This window comes from Atractosteus spatula, chromosome 13 (genome assembly GCF_055471065.1).
Source record: "Atractosteus spatula isolate fAtrSpa1 chromosome 13, fAtrSpa1.hap1, whole genome shotgun sequence".
In the NCBI taxonomy this organism is placed as follows: domain Eukaryota; kingdom Metazoa; phylum Chordata; class Actinopteri; order Semionotiformes; family Lepisosteidae; genus Atractosteus; species Atractosteus spatula.
The window spans coordinates 29,294,736-29,316,561 of NC_142718.1; the positions used below are offsets into that span (position 1 = coordinate 29,294,736).

Consider the following 21,826-nt stretch of genomic DNA (forward strand, 5'->3'; position numbering starts at 1 on the left):
TGTTGCATGACTTCACAGAAGCAGTGAGCCAATTTGTAAATCTATGTTTTTTCTCCTGCACATTTAGACTTGGTTTCTTTCCCCTTATTTATGCAGGCGGGTTTTTCTTTGATGAAGACCCAAAGTACAATAAAGACTAGGTTGCAAGATAAATTTGATGCCATTTTGTGCATCCATTTTTTCTAATTGTTTTCTCACTGTTGTTTTACAATAGCCAGTTACTTCCTTAAGTGTCAGATGAAGCAGGTTTTTTGTTAATACCGCTGAGGCTTTTAATTTGACAGTGAGCATGAATGTGTTTTGCACACATTTGGCCATGCAGGTAAGCCAAATAATTAGCCACACTTTATTGGTGAAGTGACTGATTTGTAAAAATAAAATTAAACCTAAGGTTAAACAACAGTAACACATACAATTAAAAGATGTTCTGTTGTAGTTTTGGTGTTTGATTTCTCAGGCTTTGATAACTTTTATAGCTTTTTACAATAACAAGTATTTTTCTTTCAGAGGAAATTTAGAAGAGAACACACCTGCTGCATATTTAAGCAGCAGTAAGTAGCAAAGTAGCAGAGGGTATTTCTGGTTTTTGTGTCCAGCGCTCTGTTGAAACAGTTTCACTCTGAACTTCATAAAATTGAATTGGACACTTACTGTTACTGTTGGACCATAGCTCTGGCGGAGTGAAGGGGAGAAAAGGATCAAGACTACTTTATTTTGTTAGGTCCACCTAAGGTCCACCTACAGTACTCCTCTTTCAAAAGAACATGTTGCATTATGTGCAGGTACAAAGGCAGATGATGAATCTTAATTTTTAACTTTATTATGCTTAATCAGAAATACAGGAAAATACTGCTTCCTGTGTCTTAACAAGTGCTCTAATGAAGGAGTGTAATCATTATATAATATCTTATAGGACAGTAGAAGTATAAATTGGAATAAAAACACTGTACAGAAGACAAATAATCAAACACTGTCTAATAAATTAAATAAAAAAATTGACAATGTTATTTGATTGAAAGGTAAAATGTCTCTTCAGTTTAAAAACAATTACTGATTACTAATTAGTACTATTATTTTTTTATTTATCCTGTCTGTGATTATTAACTCTGAAAAAGAAAATGTATTATGATAAATGTCCTTTAAGTAACATACTAAATGAGCACCCTTACAAAAACAAACAAAAGGTGAAAACATAATAATGCTGTCCTGCATTTCCATCCTTTTGTGCAATGTTAGGGCATAGAAAGTGATAGTCATTCCAGCCACCAGCTTTATTACCTTGAAACTGTGGATCGAGGAAACAACCCCTACGTTCACCACCCTCATTTCTGCCACGACACATAAACAACAACCTAGAAATAAAATCAGAAAAAAAGGCTTGCATTTTTTCTCTTGGAAACCAGTATGGTGTCATAATTATTTCTTGACAGCTATAGTAACATAATTGCTTCAGCAGATTGAAGGTGGTTGTGATCAATCCCTTCACCTTTATTGATTACTGGTTGGATGCCAGAATGTAGTTTGAAAATCAACCTTCTTGTGCAAAAGGCTCATCTTCCTGTCAGCCAGAGGAATATTAGGTCACTGTGTCATGCCAGTGAAAAACAGTGTGTATGTACTGTAAGCCGAAAAAAAGACAAAAAAGGTCAGCACAATGCCTTCTGCAAACACAGGAAAATATGGATGAGCTGGTCAACAACAACTATCACATGAACGGTATTTCCTTTAGCGGCAGTTACATTTCCCAAATTCTTTTGTTTTTGTTTTTGGCTTTCTGAAACCACAATGGTTTCATAGTAAGAATGTGTACATGTTTCTCAGGAGACAGCGGGGAGCATCTTTACAGTATGGCCGGCTGTGGACCATAAGCCTGTTAGGTTTCCTGCAGTTTATTACTCTGGAGAGGTCACACCTGACTGCAAGCGTGTACTGGACATTGCAGATCAAATCACCAGCTGGTTTGTGTGATTCATGTGCTCCATACTAAGTTTCATGAAGTGTCTATGGTGTTGTCTTTCTATTTTTTGTGACCATCTTTTCTTAGTCAGGTATCACAATGTGTTTTGTGAGAAAATGAGCATCACATATTTGGATTCCTTAGGAAGAAGACTAACCAATGTGTTAGAAAAAAAGGACATTCAATAAAAGAAACGTTTCTGAGGCTCTGTCCACAGGTTTTTGTGATCAAAACAATAAGATGAGTAGGATACACCTCTTTGCTTCATAATTCGCATATATTCTCAATGTTTTAGTGCACAAAAGCCATACTCGGAACACATCCATGTAGTTCAACAGAGATCTTATTAAAATTTTTTAGATCTAGTTAGTCATGAACATACGGTTTGAAAAGAAGTCTTCATGTGTTGAATAACTTACAAAGTTATTCAAATTGTGTCAATTCTTACAAAATAATCTTTACAAAGTGTGTGAGTGTAGAAAGCATAGCAGTTAAAATGAATACCTCACTGCATGCTTTTTACTGCCTGGTTTACTACCCTTAGAAAAATGTTTTGACTGCAAAGGTATCTGCCAAATCCTCTACAACATAGAATGATCTGTAGTTTATTTTAACAAAGAATAATACATTATGTTATCATCAGATCAAGTCTTTTGGCACATTAAATAAATAACCAAGCAATGATATGATAGAAACAAATTTCAGAAGTGGCTTAATGCAGAAGTCATACAATCCCTACTGTAAACCTTTCTATAATCTCCCTTGCAGAAATTAATGCATTTAACTTTTATTTAACATTTTCCATTTAACCAGAGATATTTTTTAAAGTTCTTGGTATTCTGCTGACATTTCAGAATTTTATAAAGTATAAATTCAAGTTGTATCCTCAGATTACATGTATGCCTTCCCTGAAACCTACCAGTCAAAACGTTTGTTTTTCCATTTCTTTGTACTCTAGAAAACCAGTGCTACCTTTGAGATTAATTCGTTTATGGTCTGTATGATGATGCTTTAAACATTATGGCCACTAAAATAACTAATGTTATTGTTGTATGGCTTTAACCATAGTGTTATGTAATGTGTTGCCAGTATAGTCCCTTTCTTTCTTCTAACAGTGAAAAAGCAACACACATCCTGGTTATGTGTTCATTGTTCTGGTTCATTGTTCTTGCACTGCTGTCTTTCACTAAATTGCAATCCTGACTGTGTGCTTTTGAACACACATGTAATCCTCCCAGTTTTAACTTTGCTATTTCTACATTTTTTCTGTGTGCTAAGTCTTAACAGTAGGTATGAATGCAGACAGAATATTTAGTGTAACATGACATATGTAAAGGCTAGAGACTGCAGCCTCCTTGCAGTGTAATTAAAATGGGTGTTTTTTTAAGGGTTATGTAGACAAAAAAACATATATAAGCAAACCTCAGTGCAATGCACTAAAAAGTGGTTTGATAATGCTAATATAGACTTTCAGGTAAATACAGAAATAAAAGTAAAAAAAAATATCAGGCCTACCAAAGACATATACAAAAAGTAAAGTGAAAACATTCTGTGTAATAATTCCTTTATTAGGCTATTATTCACAGTATTATTCACTTTCCATATTGATTAATGTGACCTTTGGAAAGAATAATATACCACCTATAATGATGCAGTAGTAGTGCAAAAATGACCTTGAAATTGTTAAAGTATGCAAGTACTGTATGATATTATTAATGCATATTTGATAAGGTATGCTATAAAGGATAATGGCCAAATATTATAATTAGCTTTAGGTGTGTAGTATGAGTAGTTCATTAATTATGTGGGTGTGACGGTGGTTAAAAGACTGACAGCTTTATTTAAAGGACAAGAACTTGTCTGGAAAGCAAACAGCTGGTTCTCTCACCAATTTAAACCAATTTTACAGTCTTTCTTTTAGCTTCCCCTTGAATGGAGTGCAGTTTGACACATCCTGAACATTTTTATAATATGACACTCCAGTGCTTGCAGTATGTTTATTGCTCTGCAGTAATGTCACATTGAGAGAATGTCTTCTTATATTGCCTATAAAGAGTTTCTTTAAAAACATAGATGTGAAAGAATCAGGGATGGGTAATGAAAAGGCAATATAATTAAATGCAAATATGTAATGATCTTAGTAGTATCATTTGTCAGCAAGAAAATTAACTGTCAAGGGCTACTTTTTGTTCAATAAAGATAAAATACTTAAACGTTTAAATTTTCCATTCATACATGGTTTAATCATGTTTGATTATGACAGATTAGAGAACAACGTGTTCTAGGTAAGAAAAGTCTGTAATGGATTGTTGACTTTTTTTAGGAAGTGACAAATGGACTAACAGGCATGTGACTGATTTATAGCTGAAAAAGAATTGCAGCATATTTGACTAGCAGGAGAGCACCAGGGAACAGCAGTCTGAGTTTGATATTTAATTTAAGTTGTTAATTTAGATATTATTATGGAATGAAGAAAAAGTCTCAAAATATCCCTTCTTCTCAACTTTCCCCTCCTCTGTATCTTGATGGTTGGATAGGAGCCCTCTGTAAAACAGTTTTCTGTTTGAGCTGGCCCCAGAGGTATAATCACATGTGTATATTGCTTTTACTTGTGCTTGTTGACCTTTCTTCTGAATAAATAAACAACAAATTGTGATGAAAAATGGACCTAAAATAAAATGATAATTTCCTTTCTTTGAGTTATCTGTTGTACTTTTGTACTGTGATCCACAGAGTTTGGAGAGCCTCAGGGTTTTTACTGTTATTGCCTTCACAGTGTGCCGAGGCCAAGCCCAGCCCCCACCACAGACTTCTAAATATTTCTGTGCATTACTCTCCTTCCCTACCAGAAGGGTGGCTCCTGTACTCCTGTTAGCAATCGGCCCATGATCCACATGCATGCACAGCATTAAGTTATGTGTCTACCCCACCCCCCTCTAATGGGCTGACTTGCGGATTTGCTGTTAGTAGCTTGGCTTCCTGTATAACACAGTCTTGCTGGCGTTGCTTGACTGTGACACCCAAGAGCTGTAACGATGCTACTGTCTTTGTCGCAGATGGGCTTCGGCCCTCGTTCTCACCCCATTCAACCAACCAAAAAGGTAAATACCAGGCTCTATACATGCCTTCTGCTGATTGCAGGTCTGCAGTGTTATTCAATTTTCCCTTTCATTCTCCTCTGTCTGGAAGTGGCTCTGTGGCAGGGGTTGGTGTTGACAGCTCTAACTGAGGAAATGACTGAGAAGGAAGTTGCTGGGTGAAAGATTTGAGCCCTGAAAGGATGTCTTGTCAAGTATTGAGTTAAGGAACGTTACGATAGCATTATAGTTACTATATCTGTTCCTTCATTCTGATTAGAAAATTCAAGAAACACGCACAACTTTGTGCTTTAATACTTAAAAAGATTAAGTGCTATAACTGCAATTGAGAAATATATTTTCTAGCTGATAATTATCTATTTAAAAAGGCACATGTAGGTGAACTATTCAGCTGTGTTCTTATTCTGCTCTAATTCCTACTAGTGTTGTTTTAAGCCTTACTTGTTTGGAGGCATCTAGAATTATTTTTAACACCTCTATTAATATTTATGTAACAACTTTGTTGAGGATGGCTTAGCTCTAAGGTTTTAGCCAGGTTTGCTTGAAATGAAAATGAAAGGGATATGGTGGAGGGCAGGGGTGGGGTTTTGCTGATCATTTGTTTGCTCTGCCGATTCAGCAGAGACAACTGTGTTGTGTCAAAACACCCTTCACATGAATAGATTAATAGTGATGTCCTCAAACTTCAAAGTTCTAAAGATCTCACCCACAGCTTTGCTTTTGAGCAACTTTGCTGATGACCTAATATTTAACAGTTATTCTCTAAACCGTATATGTGTTATTTTAGGATTACTTGTACCTGTTTGTGAAAACTAAGAGTTCATATTGTAGTGAGATTTAAACATTATAAAAATGTGGATTAAGAAGTAGGCCTTCCATGTGAACACAGCTCTATGACTTGTGTTATAAATGGTTATTTGTTTGTTAAATATGGATGTATTTAATAACAGTATTTAATCCACACATAACTAATAACATTAGGATAAAATATGTACTGTAGAATTTGTGAATCCCCATCAGCAAATATCTTTAACAGGATGTTGTGTATTTGAGCAAACTATTTGAAATAGGCTTTTACATTCCACATGGTTTCTAGTCCTTTTTAAGCAATGGCCTACAGTCATGGTACATCTGCATTATTTCCATTTTCTTTTGTTGGCCTTTTTCTACTATATACTGGCCTAGCAAATGACCATTCTCATTTTACTTTTAACCTTCGGTTTTCCTCATGGGACTCAAAAGCAATATTTTCTCTCTGAGAGTCACCCATCAAAACTGAATTTATAGAAATTGTACAAATTCTAGTTGCAAAAAAAGGTTAATTTCTGTACCAATCAATTGTTAGTATTTAAGTACTTAAAATATTATTTTACTCTGATAGTTAAGAAAATTACAATGTCACACTTAAGTAAAACCTATTTACCCTTCCCTAGTACTGGATATATTAAGTGCATGTGTTGAAGATGTTTTAAAGATAATTAGGAAGTTTAAATGAACTATTTTTACATTTGTCAAAATGTGCAAAAGTGTACATGCAATATTTACAAAGGTGTTTCCTGCTTTTCTGCTGATGTGCTCTTTTTGTCAGAATTTCACAAATATATTGTGTTTATATTGGGCAAAAGAATAAATATATTAATCTTAGTAGCGATTATTTAAAATGACACAGCTTTTCACAATAGAGTAGGTAGAGGTTAAACACTGACAATACAGTACGTTCTCTGTTGAATTTTACTAAACGATGTAGGTTGAGGTACGTTTTAGAATGAACCACATTTGGTCTAGAAAAAAATTACTGAGAACACAAAATAAGGGTGTTAGTCTGTATTCCGGTATTATGTCTTGTAATGTGCCTCCTTTAAACAAGCTGTGATGAAACTGACAGTAGATCAGCATGGAATCAGGTTACCCTCTCTGCTGGAAGGAAACTGAATGTCCAATCACCGAGGAAAGTGGCAGGCAGAGCTTTGGGATTTGATCTCACAATCTTCTAATGTGCCTACTGCTGAAGAATGGTGGTGTTCTAGATATGTCTCAATTTTTCTTTATTGCAGTTGATTCAGTATTGCCTTTTATGCCCTGCAAAAGTCATCCTCACATTGCTGCTGTCTCCCATTTCCATTTGCATAAACATGCGAGACCACAGGAGGCATAGTCTTCAGCAGGCATAAGGCATTTTAATTCATCTTATTTTCAAAACCTGATGTGGTATATCGAGGAGGCATCCTCCTATTTCTCAGTTATGAATAATATATTTTGAGTTTTAAATAACTGAATTCAAGCACTTGAAAAACTGTTTTGGAACGTGTGCATTTGAAGGGGATTTTCTACGAATCAGATTTCCTACTAATTTACAGTTTTGTTCCGTGCTGCAGCCATGTCTGTAGTGTTGTTTTGTACTTAACACACTGTTAACAGAACTGTGATTTATTTCCATATTTGAAAGCAAACCACATGTCTCAGTGGTCTGAACTCTTTCAGTCCATGTCAGCAGGTCACATAAAGAACTCTGCTCTCTATGAAAGTTTCAGTTCAATTTATTCTCTTTTTCTCAATTTATAGAAGCTTAACATGTACATAATAGAATTGTTATTAATATTTGTTTCATAATCACATCATGTGATTATTATCATTTGATCACATCAATATAACTTTATTGGCAGTATAAAATCCATGCTCAGTGATTCATTCTTTTATATTGCTCACATCTAACATCTTGACAAAGAATTTACAGAAAGTCTGAATTGTGATATGAATAGGTCCTTTCTGTTTTGTTGGTTCACAGAATAAAATATGTTTCTCATAGCTACATAAATTTGGTAAGGGCTAGAAATTAAACACTCATTTATAATCCAGTTAGCTAACATTCAATTAATTTCTTTCTTTCCTGTCAAAAATGATTTATATGATATAAGTGCTGTAGTGTACAGCCCCAAGGCTTGCTGGTAGCAATACATTTAATTGCTGCTAGAAAAGGAGGACATCCTTTGCAGGTATAAATGGGAGCTCATATGAGGAAGGCTATAGGTAATATGAAAAGAGCTATGTTTCTATACTGCTTTTTTTGGTCTTTTCTTTAGACCCAGTTAGCTGCTAAAGACTAGCCAGGGAATTTCTTGATTTTGTAAATGATTGTTTTTGAGCTTTCAATGATATTTTGTTTATTTTAGGAAATGGAAAATAGCTTCGGAAAATGACAGTTTTACAACTCCACAATACACAGCCCAGTTGAAGCAGTTTGCAGCAATTAATGGTGTTAACAGTTTTGCATAAATACTATATATTCTAAATATACATTTCATGTGCGTTTCTCTTTGCAGGACTGCTGCTTAGACAGGAAACATTATATTGCATGCAAAACCTTAAGAGTATATTTCAATCACGAATCGGAACATGAGTATAAACAGGGCAATTCTTATTCTCAAATAATATATTAACCTCATTTTAGATATCAGATGTTCAATCCAATGTACAAAAACAATGGGTTGAGTATGAATCTAGTTGCTGTGACTGTCAAATATTGCTAAAAAGCAATGTTGTTTTGTTCCATTGTCACTTCAAAGTGTTCACATTTAATGGTCAATGTTACTATTTAGTACCACACTTAAAATATTTTTAAATGCAGACATTAGAAAAGTTATATCTAGAGAAGATTACTTTAGTTAATTCCCAGAGGCATTGATTGGCCCCATATTAGTCATTCTTGATCAGAGTGCCTTGAACCATTATTACTTGCCTTTAAGTTGCCTTGTATTTGAAATCAATGAAACTCCCTACTAATTTCTTATAAGGCTGATAGTTTTTAAAACATTTGGAGCATGTTTTAAAAGTGAGTGCTAGAAACACACAATGTATGGCCCATATCTTATTTCCCAAATGTGTTAAAAGTTCTTACAGAAATCTGCCCAGGCTTTGAAGCAGACAGGTGTTTTCCTTTAGTTACTGAAACGGCTGTGTTGGATATCATCTTTAGAATTAAACTTCAATCAGCCTGTGCCATTTGCAGCTTCTGTTCTTAGTGTTTGCGATGATGGGTATCAGAGCTGTGTGGAGGTATGAGCTGATCACGATTGTGAATGTAGACTACTAAGCGATAAGAATCAACAGAGTGGTCATGACCTTAGACAATGTGTTGGGAATGAAGGCACTGTCCCAGTGTCTGTAATCAACGAAGGCTTCCACTAGCAGACTTTAAAGGGCCCTCAGAACTGTGGAGGGGTGAGAAAGTGGAATTTTTTTTCTTTCTGATAAAGAAATTAAATGTTTAAGTTCAAAGCTAAAGGGAAGGTGATGATGATCACAAATGAGCTATATGTGCTTTATTACTCCAGGTGGTATTAATGAATTGAGGGTGTATTACTGGAATTCTTTTTGTATTTACATGTTTAATTATCCAGATAAATTGAAAATGCTGATTAATATAGTGGAACTTTATCTCTGTTGGTAGATTACCCTTTAAAGCAGCTGGCATTTTCTTCTTGGTAAGAGGTCTATGGTATATTCCTTATGCTGTATTTGTCTGAACTCCCATTACTGCAAGTGGTGCAGTACAGTACTTTAATCTAAAGCCAGAGATTAGTTATTACATCTATTTGCATAGAACAGCATCCTTTGGCACATTCTAGGGTTTTTGATTATAACATAAAGGTACAAATGTCTAATTTTTTGGAGAAGTCACTAAAAGAATTACATTGTAGCTTGGAGAGCTTAACTGGTTTGCTCAGTATGAACTCATTGAAACTTATTAAGAATTATTATATATATATAATTTTAGATTACTAATACAACCGAGAGCAGGAAGCACTTCTTTAACCCAAGAATTGTTACAGAATGGAGCTAGTCAGTCATCCAGTCATTGAAGCTCATAGCTTTTTGCTTCACTTAGCAACTAAATACCAGGTGGGCTAGATTGGCTAAATGACTTGCTCTCAATTGTAACTCCATCCATCTGTTCACTTTCTAACCACTTTATCCAATACAGAGTTGTGGGGGAGCCAGAGCCCATCCCAGTAACCAACGGGCGCAAGGCAGGATACACCCTGGATAGGATGCCAGTCCATCACAGGGCGCACACGGTCACAAACATGCACACACACCAGGGCCAATTTTCCAGGAAGCCAATTACATTAGCCCTATGTGTTTGGACAGTGGGTGGAAACCGGAGCACCTGAAGGAAACCCACATACACAACGGGAAAACATACACACAGATAGCACCCTAAGAACTGAACCCCAGCGCTGCAAGGCGTCAATGCTAACAACTGCCCCACCGTGCCGACCGCTTGCAACTCTTCATCTTCTATTTTGTATATGCATAATGATTAGATTATACGGGATATCAATACTATAGGTATTGACCATTATGTTCAAGTAACCTCCTATCTACGATGTCTGAGTGTATGCGCAAGTTTTACTCTGTACTTAACAGTATCCTGCTTTACTGTTGAATTTTAACATCATTGATTTACTCCCAGTTAAAACTAAGACACATTAGGTGCGTTCCTCCATCAGCCTAAAGCAGCAATCAGAGATGTAAAGCATAGCTCCTGTTGCTCTCTGATGAAAGTCACCTCCTGTGGAGTATGTGTTCTGGAACTGTGTGAATAATGCTTTATGTATGAGTCTAACACTTGAGCATTTAGCTCATATTAGGTTGGTTATTTTAAGAGTGAGTGGTTAGGGTGGGGCTGCGCGTTCATGAATGCTCAGTGTTACACCCAGAGAACAATAACTAATTATATTAAGAATAGGTTAGTCAGAATACTTCATTCATAAGTCAGAGACGTCTCATAAGGGGCTGAAGGGTAGGCGAATCTGTTCAACCCGAATTTAACAAGGTCCACATCTAGAAATGTGTTTTTTTGTTGAGCGATCGATACAGGAAACCGGTGCAAAATAGTTGATGTTAAGTATATTTTGAATGACACATTTTCTTGGTAATTGTTCGTGCTGTGTAGTCATTGTTCCCCTTTCAACACAGATAATTTATATTGTTTAATACTGTTGAATGACTTTCGAAACGATGTTTCTAATGTTAATACCTCACAATAAAATCAAAACTCGGCCAGCACGACCAATAAAAACGAAATCGCGTTTAAGAAACAAGGTCCTTTTTAAGAACAAGGTTGCCAGATACAAGACAATGTTCATCTATAGCCCGATTTTGTGTTAAGCTACTAATTGTAATATGAATGCCAACCCTGTGAGAAATCAAACGTTTCATTTTCGATTATTCCCGAATACTGTAAATGCATCTTCGCAGGCGTTCCCTTAACTACACGCAGCACCCGATCGCAGCTCTACGGAATTTGTGGAATGCCTGCCAGAATATACTAAGAGCTGCAGGCGGAGGGTGGGGGACTACTATGCAACACATTTCAGGACGTAGCAGTGTGTTTTGTGTGTTGCAGGAGGTTTCAAGATCACCGGCTTGCTTAAAGTAACCACGAGAGTGAAAAATAAGCTTCGCATACTGTGAAAAAAATTGTTCTGGGGGCAGATCGGTTTGTTTTTGGACGTTCCCTATCCAATATAACCGAGTGGTTTCGTCCTTCCCAGTAGGTGGATCTGTGCAGCAGGGAACTGAACCGAGATCAATGAACTCTGTTAAATAAACTGGTTGGGAAATCAAAGTTGAGGCAGATTCGTTATACACCGTAACAGAAACTGGGACGCTGCGTATTACAGTGGCAACTCCGTGTGATTACGACAAGGATTATTGGGTTCCGCATAATCCTTAACTCTATCTGGTATAGAGAGTAATTAAATAACTTTCTGCCGGGTTTACCTTTGGATACAAATAAATCAAACATCTGCGCAACGGGGACAACTCGAAATTAAGGGATGATCTTTGCAAATACAGCCAACCCAGTGAGGACGACATATCGTAAGCAGGTGGGCCTGAGATAAATGTTTAAGAATTATTATAATATACCTGCACACGCGTTCTTTAGGCTTGTTTTTAAGGTGTCGGCGGTTGTGTTTTTGTATCCGTGCTGTAAATTAGATCTTGTATCTAAACACGCACATTATCCCGAAACTCCGCAGCCATGGAGGTGATAAGTCAGATGTTGGCACTGGAGGGCAGATATTTACTGCTGCTGATAATATGTATCTCAATATGGGGGTCAGATATCAGTGATCTACAGTAAGTCATTCGAAATGTACACCAGAATGTGCCCGCTTTTGCAGTATTTTTAAAGCAGTTATAAATGCGAGCCAGGAAGGCATTTCTGTAGTTATTTTCATTAGGAAGCTGGTATAACAAATAATTCTGAAAGTACGGAAGTAGATTAGCCGGAGACACTGGGTAGCCTAACACCAATAAAGCCATTGTAATATCGACCAGGTCGTTAAGTTATTTTGGGATTTCCTGGTGAATGCCATTGAAAAACTATATTTCTATATATGTTTCCTAATAGGTATTATTGACCAGGACATGGAATCTATACTGTCGGTCGGTAAGTCTACTATAGCTTAGAGAGGGGAAAAGTTTATTGTAGTGGTCTGTACTGTATGTGTCAGCATCTTGCGGTACAGAACAGTCCTTTTACAAAGTGAGTATGGAGTGTGTGAGATACTGAACCACACAAGCTTTGCTGCTCAGCTGCTGTTTCTGTTTTTCATTCACCGATCTTGTTTGGAAAACAGAACTAGCTTAGGGCTTTAATAATTAGCTATATGAGCACTCCTAAGTGCACACACGTGTTGTTTCCAGAAATTTTCAGTCTATTGACAGAAACGCATCTGAATACAAATTAATACGTGGGCTAAATTCAGGTCACTGAAAGAAAATCGGTGACCTTGTCATAATATAATGAAAAGTGGCATAACAGAAAGAAGTCTGCTCTTATATTTGTCATTTGATTTTATTTCCTCTTCAAACATTTGAAATGTGTCATATTTTATAATTACTTCTGACAACTTTAAAGAAAAATGCTTTGTACTTCCTAAGTAATTTTCAATTTAAATTTTTTTAACTAGGACCAGATGTTTTAGAAGTTGAAATGTCAAGTCTTTTTTTTTTCTCGCTATTTTTTTTTGTCGAAGGCTGCCACAGTATGTAACACTTCAGGGGTCTTGCATGTTCATTTGCTTGCTGGCAAAGCTCTACGGGTGTTAGCAGTGAAATGAGAAAAAGCTCTCAGGGCGAGGCCTTTTACTGGAAGCACTGTGTGTTTGGAGTGCGGATATGGCTCTCGCTTCTGATCTGCAGCAGACTGATAAGATGTACTCTTTTCTGGCCTTAAACTTCTCAGACTTTAGGGGGCTTAATAGGTCAGCAGAACCAGGAAAACAAATAGGCTTTCAGTCCCTCAGAGGGTTTCGGAAACCATAAATGTGTGGGTACAAGAGGGATACAAAACTTAGGGCACCACTGGCATCTGCCTCAAAGGTTCCCTTTGTCCACATATAGCCATCAGCTAGCCAGACACTTCCTACAGAGTCGTCTGTCCACCAATGGGGTGGTCAGATGATTCACATTGGTTTCTCAGAAGGGATCCAGTTTGCAGTCTTAACAAATGATGTCATAAGATCTAAAACAGATACAGTGTGTTCTGTTCTTTTCAAAAGCAGCAGCCTACATTATGTGCCTAAGTTTAACACACATGAAAGAGTTTGGTCAAAGATAAATTATAACCTTATCATTTAGGGAAAAACAGGAACTTCCTTGCGTTTCTCTGCCTACCATAATTTAAATGATGATTATGATCTAATATTAAAACTGAAGGTGCATTATGAAATCCAAACCCTTAGAATGTGTCTGTGCTTCTTAAGCTAATTGTCAATTAAACTTAAATATATGCCTATTTGGCATAGGTTATATTGGAAGGAGATTCAGCTATCAAATAAATAAATCCAGTTAATAATTTAACTGATTTTTTTATTTGATCTTTTCCAAAAAAAAACATTCAATGTTTTGAGGTCTTTCTTGATGTACTGTAGTCCTGAAAAACTGTTTATCATATTCTTTGTTTGCAAAACCAAGGAAAACAAGTTTATTGTGCACATTACCTGGATATCAAGAATAAGAAATTGAATTTTTCAAACTAACATGTTAAAATTACTAGAAAAAGACTTATGTGTTATTTATACATTAATATACTGTATGTATGAATGCTGGAAAGGACAATGATTTTTGTTGCTGAATATTGTCATCAAAATGCGTTGTTCTTTTTTCCTTTTTCTGTTTGTGTGTGGTATTGTTTAATTCAGAATAAGCAAAACACAACAAAATGAATTACAAATGTACATACAGGAAAGTTGTGTTTTCTGTAAGAACCTCTAATCAATGGCACTGTTTGCAGGAGAGGTTGAAGACTGAATTTCACCCTCCTTTTCTCCCTGTCACTAAAGATCATGTTTTGGATTTGTTTTAGAACTTCATGCCAATGGTTTTCAATCAACTCGCACTGTTATTGGAGACATGTCACACTTGACCTTTTATCTCTTTCGCAGCTGTTCAAAGTTTGAATCACACATGTTCATTGAGTTGTTGGGGACTGTAATATATGACCTTATTTAGGTCTTCATTGACGGATGAGCCTTTTGTGTCAGGGGTTTAATTAAATAATATTTCCAGATTCTGACCATGTTAGGTGAGCAATGCGTAACTGTTATGGAATTTAGAAAAAAATAAATTTGATTGCTTATGTGTCAAAATTCAAAATGTATTTTTGCACAAACCAATTTATAGCACTTCCTCCGATTTTGAAGGACTCATGATTCTGATTAAAGATGATTAATTCATTTAGGGGTCTTATTCCAAGTTACATCAGTTAATGAAGACATTCGGCAGTGCAAGTGGGTCTTGGGATAGTGGTAAATCAATCAAGAAGGAGAGAGAAGTCTGTTTTTTTTCCTTCCAGTTATCTTTTAGTATATCGCTTTTTTTGACTGCATAAGTGAAACTAATGAGAAAACAACATAAGAGTGGCTGCACAGTCTGACTTTATTGCCATTGAATTGTTCATTTAGCTTGGATAGACCAGGTCTGTGTTTTTTGTATGTGAAGATTGTGATCATGCTTGCAGCTCACGCTGATGTGTAAATGTCAATTACTGTGCATTGAGCTCTCTATGTTCTTAAATGATTTCTATCCATCCGTTATCAGAAAGCCTCTTGTCCTAGTGAGGGTTGTGACAGCCCTGATCCGAATCTAGAAACCTGCTTTGCAAGGTGGGACTGAGAACCCCTGTTTGCTCTTGCACTGATCACGACACCCGTCTGTTGCAAGGCCGTGTAAAAACGTTTCTTTTGGGACATAAGCGCATTAAATCTAGCCAGCCTGTCCCTTAAAAGTGAGAGTAAATGTGTGCAAATAGAGAGCACCATGCAAGATCCACACAGAATCATTACCTTTTAGTCCAGTATTTGATCTAGAGTATAACCACTTGGGTATGGTACATTTATTAAAAACCCTTATGTATATCCTTATGGATTCAAGACCCTTGTGTTATGATGTAGGTTGCTGTTATTAACCCCATTTTGTTTTAAACCTCTCAAATTGAGTATTTTTTAAGCTGCTTTCAAAGTAGTTTTTTGGTTTATATGCTGATTTTTTATTCATTGCTGTATTACAGTCAAAATGGTGGGTTTGCGTGATGGCTTGGTGATGGTGGCAGAGCTCCTGTGTCATGTTTGATTCTGGCCTTTTGGCTCCTGTTTGTGTGGTGTTTGCACATTGTCCCTGTGCTTGAGGGGAGGAGTCGCAGTATTCTCCAGCTTCCCAAAGACTTGCAGGTTAGGTTTGCCTGACTATTCTGAATTGTCCTCAGGGCTTTGTCCTCATGAGGAAGGTGACGGGGCTTTCCTCCGGTTTAATTTAGTACAGTTTACCCTGGAGTGAAGTGACTTTGTTTCTTCTTTTCCATAGTTCTGGTTTGGAAGTAAAATATAGTAGATGTTTATGGTATTTCTGACATTGTTTTGTATATTTTTATATTTGGTTTTGAGTCAGTCGCACTTCCATATAATGAATCTTGGTCTTTTAGTGTTTAGTCTGAAATTGCATGGCACACTCCCAAGTTTATACCAGTCAGGAAATGTTTTTGGAACCTCAAATATTTTCTAACTCCTTCTTCAGAGCTCTGATCAATGAGAATTTACTTTAAGCTGAAAAATGGCTACCTTTAAAAGTTTACCTTGAGAGAAGAAAACTCAGAAACGACTTTTAAGCTGTGTGTGAAATTCTTGAGTTGCTATCAGAGTTAACATTGTATCTCACAGTAGGTTTAAGACAGAGAGAAGCATAACAGAATTTGGAAGTCTCCAGTACTGCATTTGCTTTGTTTGTAAATTTAACACTTAACCTGAGTTGTACCTTAGCACACAACCCAGTGGGGTCAATTTGATCCATCTCATTTGTACTGAATAATCAATCCAGTTCACTTTTGTAAGCCTCGGTTACATGCAGATTTTGTAGGTCTGAGACATTTGCTTTATAAAGAGATCTGAATTTATGTGGATTCTGTAAGAGTGTTTTTCAAACTGGTGAGTGCTAAGTAAGAAAGACATCACACTTGAAAATGCCTTTCCATTTTAGATGCTCTTTTCTAGATCATCTTTCTGTTTTCCTGCTTCATTTGTAAGCCAGTTAGAAGACCATATTTTTGTGTTTTTTTTTGCTGTACTCTTTCAAAATCAAATACAAATAAAATCAAATATGGATAAAAGTAAGTTACTGCTCTGCTGTTTCACACATTCACATAACTTTTATTGCTTTAGTCTTTGTTAATGTAAGGAAAGTGGAGATTGTTTTAAATGCCAAACAAATCTTGCACTTTCTGCTACGGTTCTTATCAAGCCATAAACTAAATCTTTGCGATCATAATATCCATTGATTTTTTTTGATTACTTCTTCCAACTCGGGGGGCGTGGGGGAGCCAGAGCCTATCCTGGCAAGCAGTGGACACAAGGCAGGGTACATCCTGGATGGGACACCAGTCCATTGCAGGGTGCGCACACACGCACACACACACACCAGGGTGAATTTTCCCTGAAACCAGTTTGTCTTTGGACTGTGGAAGGAAACTGGAGCACCTGTTGGAAACCCATGCAAACAGGGAGAACATCCAAACTCCGTACAGAGAGCCCCTCTAGGTCTGTAATTGAACCCAGGCCCCCAGCACCACGAGGCAGCTGTGCTAACCACTGCGCCACCATGCCGCCCATGAGCATGATATCACGTAACCCTAAGTACAGTGTATTAAAAGATTCATCATTTTTAGAGATGCTGTAACCATCCATCATATGGATGAGCTTCTCTCCACATGCTTTTGGCTTCCATCAAACTCTTGGTTATAGAGATTTCCTGAGTCTCGGTTTTCAAAGAGTTTTTGAAGTTTTGAATCCTAAGTAATAACCTATTGGGTCTCGATGCTGTTAATATTGGCATTTATTGCAAATCTCGCCAAAAGCAGTTCTCTTAAAAGAGAATACCAGATGTACTTGTGCTCTTTTATGAATGAGTAAAAGGAAGGAAATGGTATACCAATGTGGGCTGATCTATGGCTTGCTTAAAACAAGTCGAGGGCGTTTTAGCTGAGCTTTGCCTCACTTTAAGGTTCAGGTCATGGTTTTTTTTTCCCTGTTTGGAAATTATTGACAAAGTTTGGAACATTAACTTCATTAAAAAAACACCGTGGCAAAACATATTATGAAAAACATTTTATACATTTAAATTACATATCTTACATTTGTATGAATCAATTTTAATAAATGCAATTTTTGAAAATGAATTATTTACTGCCCTACGATTGGCAAAATTCAATTTCTTGAAAAAAAATAGAGGGGTAGTGTATGTGAACTAATCTATTTTACATGTTCTAACAAATATCAGTACTACATATTGGGTCTCACAGATGTATTACATTCAGCTGGATTCAATAGATAGCACAGGCTATGCATTGAATAACCCAAGCAGGATCATATTAGTCTTGCCTCCTTTCATATAAAATCCACTATATGACTATTTCATCCGTGAAGAACACCATGTTTACAACTCAAGGGAACAGAATACCACCCAGACACCCTTGAAATTTATTCTTCTTTAAAACTTAATACAGGGTTATCTGTTTTTTTTTGCAAGATTTGAATATGCTGGCAAAAGGTTATGCATGTCACAAAAATAACATCCCATGGCATTAAACAAAGACTACGGTAATCCAGGATCTGAAGCAGCAAACATTTCAAAAACACAAGGTTAACTTTGTTTTAGTACTGGTGATGGCATGTGAGCTTTAGAAGCTGATCTTAAAGTTGGACTGCCTCCAATTGAAGATTGCCAAACTCTGTCACCACTCTGTGCTTCGCATTCCATGAACTTCCCCTGCTGTGTTCTTAAGAGTGATCTGAGCCTTGGGTAAAAGATTTAGGTAACAAGTTTTAAACATAATCATATTTTTCAGTTCAAACTGAACTAAAGCAATTGCTCAATTATTCAACATTTGTTTCCTTACAGTTTCTAGAATATGCTGGGTTTACCCTCAAAGCTTTTTTTTTGTTAGACATTTGTTTTTTATAGTAGTTCAGGTGGGTAGCTGCGTCAGCATGTGTATGCAAAGGAACAAGTAATAGGTTTATTCCATGCTGAAAATACAACGTTTCGGCTGTGAAGACTTCTTCAGGTGTGAGAAAGACAGGGCAGACGGCAAAGATTAAATAGCACAGAAGAACAAAAGTTGGGAGAGGGGAGGGGGGGAGAGGCAAAGAGGTCACTCAGGAAGTGCGAATTTGTTTTTTTATGTAATAGAAGATGTCATTGCTAGTCAAGATCATGCGATAAATGACATATACATCTGGTACCTTCTTTAGAAGCACACAGCAAAAGATTGCATTACGTCTTGAGCTGTGGTTGATGAAGTACACGTCTAAATATATATTTCTTTCCAAGAGATGATCATGTGACAGATTAGACTACGTTTTTCAGACATTCCAGCCCACGGTTATTACGCGGAAGATGTAAAACATTACAATTAAAATGAAGATTTTTTTTATAAGTTAGTTTGTTTACAGTTGAGTTTGGAAGTTAGATTGAATATATGGAATGAATTCTCTTCTTATAATGCATCTTAAATTTGATTACACGTAACTATTGCAAAGGAGGAAATGGGTTTATTTTTATCCGTGTGGTTTGCTTAAAGAAAAGAAGCAATTGAAAGTTTCACTGCACTTGCATCTGAGTCAGCACTGGCTTTGGGCTTATTGTTTGATGAGATCTATGTCCTTGTATATAGTCGGACTCTCAAAACCTTGTTTTTATGATGCATTGCATTTTGATGTCAGTCTTGAAATTTGCCTTTGTAATTTGGCATCAGCACTTCTTGGCAGTTGTTGATTTTACGTGTGAGTGATTCCCTCCTGTAAGTGCCATAAGGCAGTAAGTTGCACTGCATGGGAAATCGAACTTGACTTGTTAGCTCAGCAGTCACTGGAAGGTGTGAGGATTGCCATGTCACACAGTCTTTGAGTGTCACATTGGTGTTGCAGCTCTGTTTCCCTTTTGAATTCCAGTGTGCTCTCTAGCAAATGCTGAATACCATGATATCCGTGCATTGCATTAACACACAGACTGTTTTTAGTAAAGTCTTCCGCGTCCATGACCAATAAGGTCAGTATAGGAGGTATCAGTGGATCAGCAGTTTTCACTTACAACATCCACGAGTTGTATACAACACTAGCCTTTTTGCTCAATTGACCCATGATCCAGAGGTCAATGTCGCTAATATTTTCTTTCTCTCCCTCTGCAGCAACCTGTTGCTCCCTCTTCGCACCCTATGGCGCCACCCAGTCCCAGTACTAACAGCAGCACCAACAACAGTAGTAGCAGCAGCAGTGCAGGATGGGAGCAGCTCAGCAAAACCAATCTTTATATTCGAGGACTGCCTCCAGCAACAACAGATCAGGACCTGGTCAAACTCTGCCAACCGTGAGTTGACTTAGCTTCTCCTAAAACTATATGAGCAAGAAGAAATAAAGACCACTGCAGCATGAATGCTGGAAAGTTCATTTGCTTTTCCTGTCCATAGGTCCAGTCCTAATCTAGACATCTAATGGATCATATGTGATGACATGTTTAGAGTATGATACTGCTATATATATATACATAGGACATTTGCCCGCATTTTTTTACAGACAACGAAGCTGCCTAGCTTGGGTTTCATATAATATATATACATCTCTGCATGTAGAGTTAAGGATTGAAGTAAATGATGGTGTCATGCCTGGTACTGGAAAATCTGATGGCATTACATTTTAATTTAAAATGACAAATGATATGTTGGTAGCAGCAAGGACAAACTAGAACCTAATAAAAACTGGCAGTTCTGGCATTGATGCTGGGTTTTGTTATGTGTTTGTTCTTCCAGAACTGCTTGCTATAAGTATTGGATGCAGGCTGGCTGCTGCTAAAGCTTCTTGTGCTACTGTATACCAGTCTAGTATAAAAGGACCACTAAGGTGACTTTGAAATCTCATTTTCCCCTCATGAAATCCCCCCCATGCACAATGTGAAGCTGACTTTGCAGCACATTCGCTCTTCTAGAATCTGCTGTCGCATCCTTATTGTGTGTGAGGTGTCTTTGTCTGGAGCACACAGCTCTGTAGGCAAATAGATTCCCTTTGTCTTTTTAGGTAAGCTCATAGCAGATACAGCAGTTGTAGCTGTATGAACCTTTTCAATTGGGTAATTAGTTAAGTTACCTAAATCGACGTTTTGTATGAAAATCCTGGAAGAAATGTTAGACTATGTATTGCAGTAGTAAGGGTATTTTTAGTTTGCATCACCTGTATCATTCACAACATCGATCTGCACTGAATTAAATTTTGTCTGAACAAAAATGTATGGCTGTTAAATTTTAGTGCTCTGTAGTTGTGTAGTTGAGCACTGTACAGTAATTCAGATAGGTGTACAAAAAGGTATTTGCAACTAAAAAAAATCCAACAAATACCTACAGTATGACATCAAAATGAAAACATTTCTTCATTTTACACTACCCCTGTATCAAATATAACAAAATAACTAAATTTCAATACAACTATTTTAAGTTTATTTTCAACAGCAAATATGGTGAGAAACTGAAGTAACTTTGCTTTGGGGCCTCAGAGAGATTATATTTAATGGAATAGTAATTTATATTGTAGATTTATTGTTGGGTTTGGTTGGCTGACACCCTCATCTAGGGAGACTTAGTTTATGAAGTTTTATATTGACTAACTAGAAAGCAAAATATAGATGTCATTACAAGCAAGTACAATAAAATGAATTCAGTTATGGAATGGCAATAAAATTATAATGCTCAATGAGACTGGATAGTGCAATGCTTGCAATCTAAAACAGAATAAATCAGGCATCTGTAATGAAAAGCCTAGCCATTCTTTTGGGGGAGAACTATGCATGTTCTGTATGGCAGTACATTGAGTTTATGTAACTTAGGTTTAATTAACTTGCTCAACCGAAGTGCAGTTGGAGAACAGCATGAATTCTGTCCTTTTTTTTGTCCAATGGATGACAAACAAATCTCAGATTCTTTTTCCAGCATTATGAATATTTGTAGTAGGCCACTATGACTACAATTTCCCAACTGGTGGCACTCAATTGGCAGAGCATGGCTTGGATAGGGTATGTTAAGGGCTCTCAGCTTTTCAGCACACAGCGGCTCCTCAAACCTGCCAGCTACCCATGGGTTAGTGGTGACTTTAGTGACGGACACACTGCTCTTCCAGTTAGCACTAACTTTCCTGTTGACACTGCAGAGCTTGTAGTGTGATAA

General features: G+C 36.8%; 1 protein-coding gene across 5 annotated transcripts in view; it reads left to right on the plus strand.

Moving 5' to 3' along the window:
- LOC148822049 (RNA-binding motif, single-stranded-interacting protein 1) overlaps window positions 1-21,826 on the plus strand; it is a 71,090-nt gene that overhangs the window by 15,345 nt on the left and 33,919 nt on the right. For 2 of the 5 annotated variants that reach the window (XM_088930334.1, XM_088930336.1), the window contains exon 2: window positions 19,805-19,983. In XM_088930334.1, the coding sequence (XP_088786460.1) occupies window positions 19,805-19,983 (179 nt within the window). Of the gene's footprint in view, window positions 1-4,964; window positions 5,059-11,481; window positions 11,949-19,804; window positions 19,984-21,826 lie in introns of those variants that run through there. The other 3 variants (XM_088930335.1, XM_088930337.1, XM_088930338.1) reach the window with 3 other exon arrangements.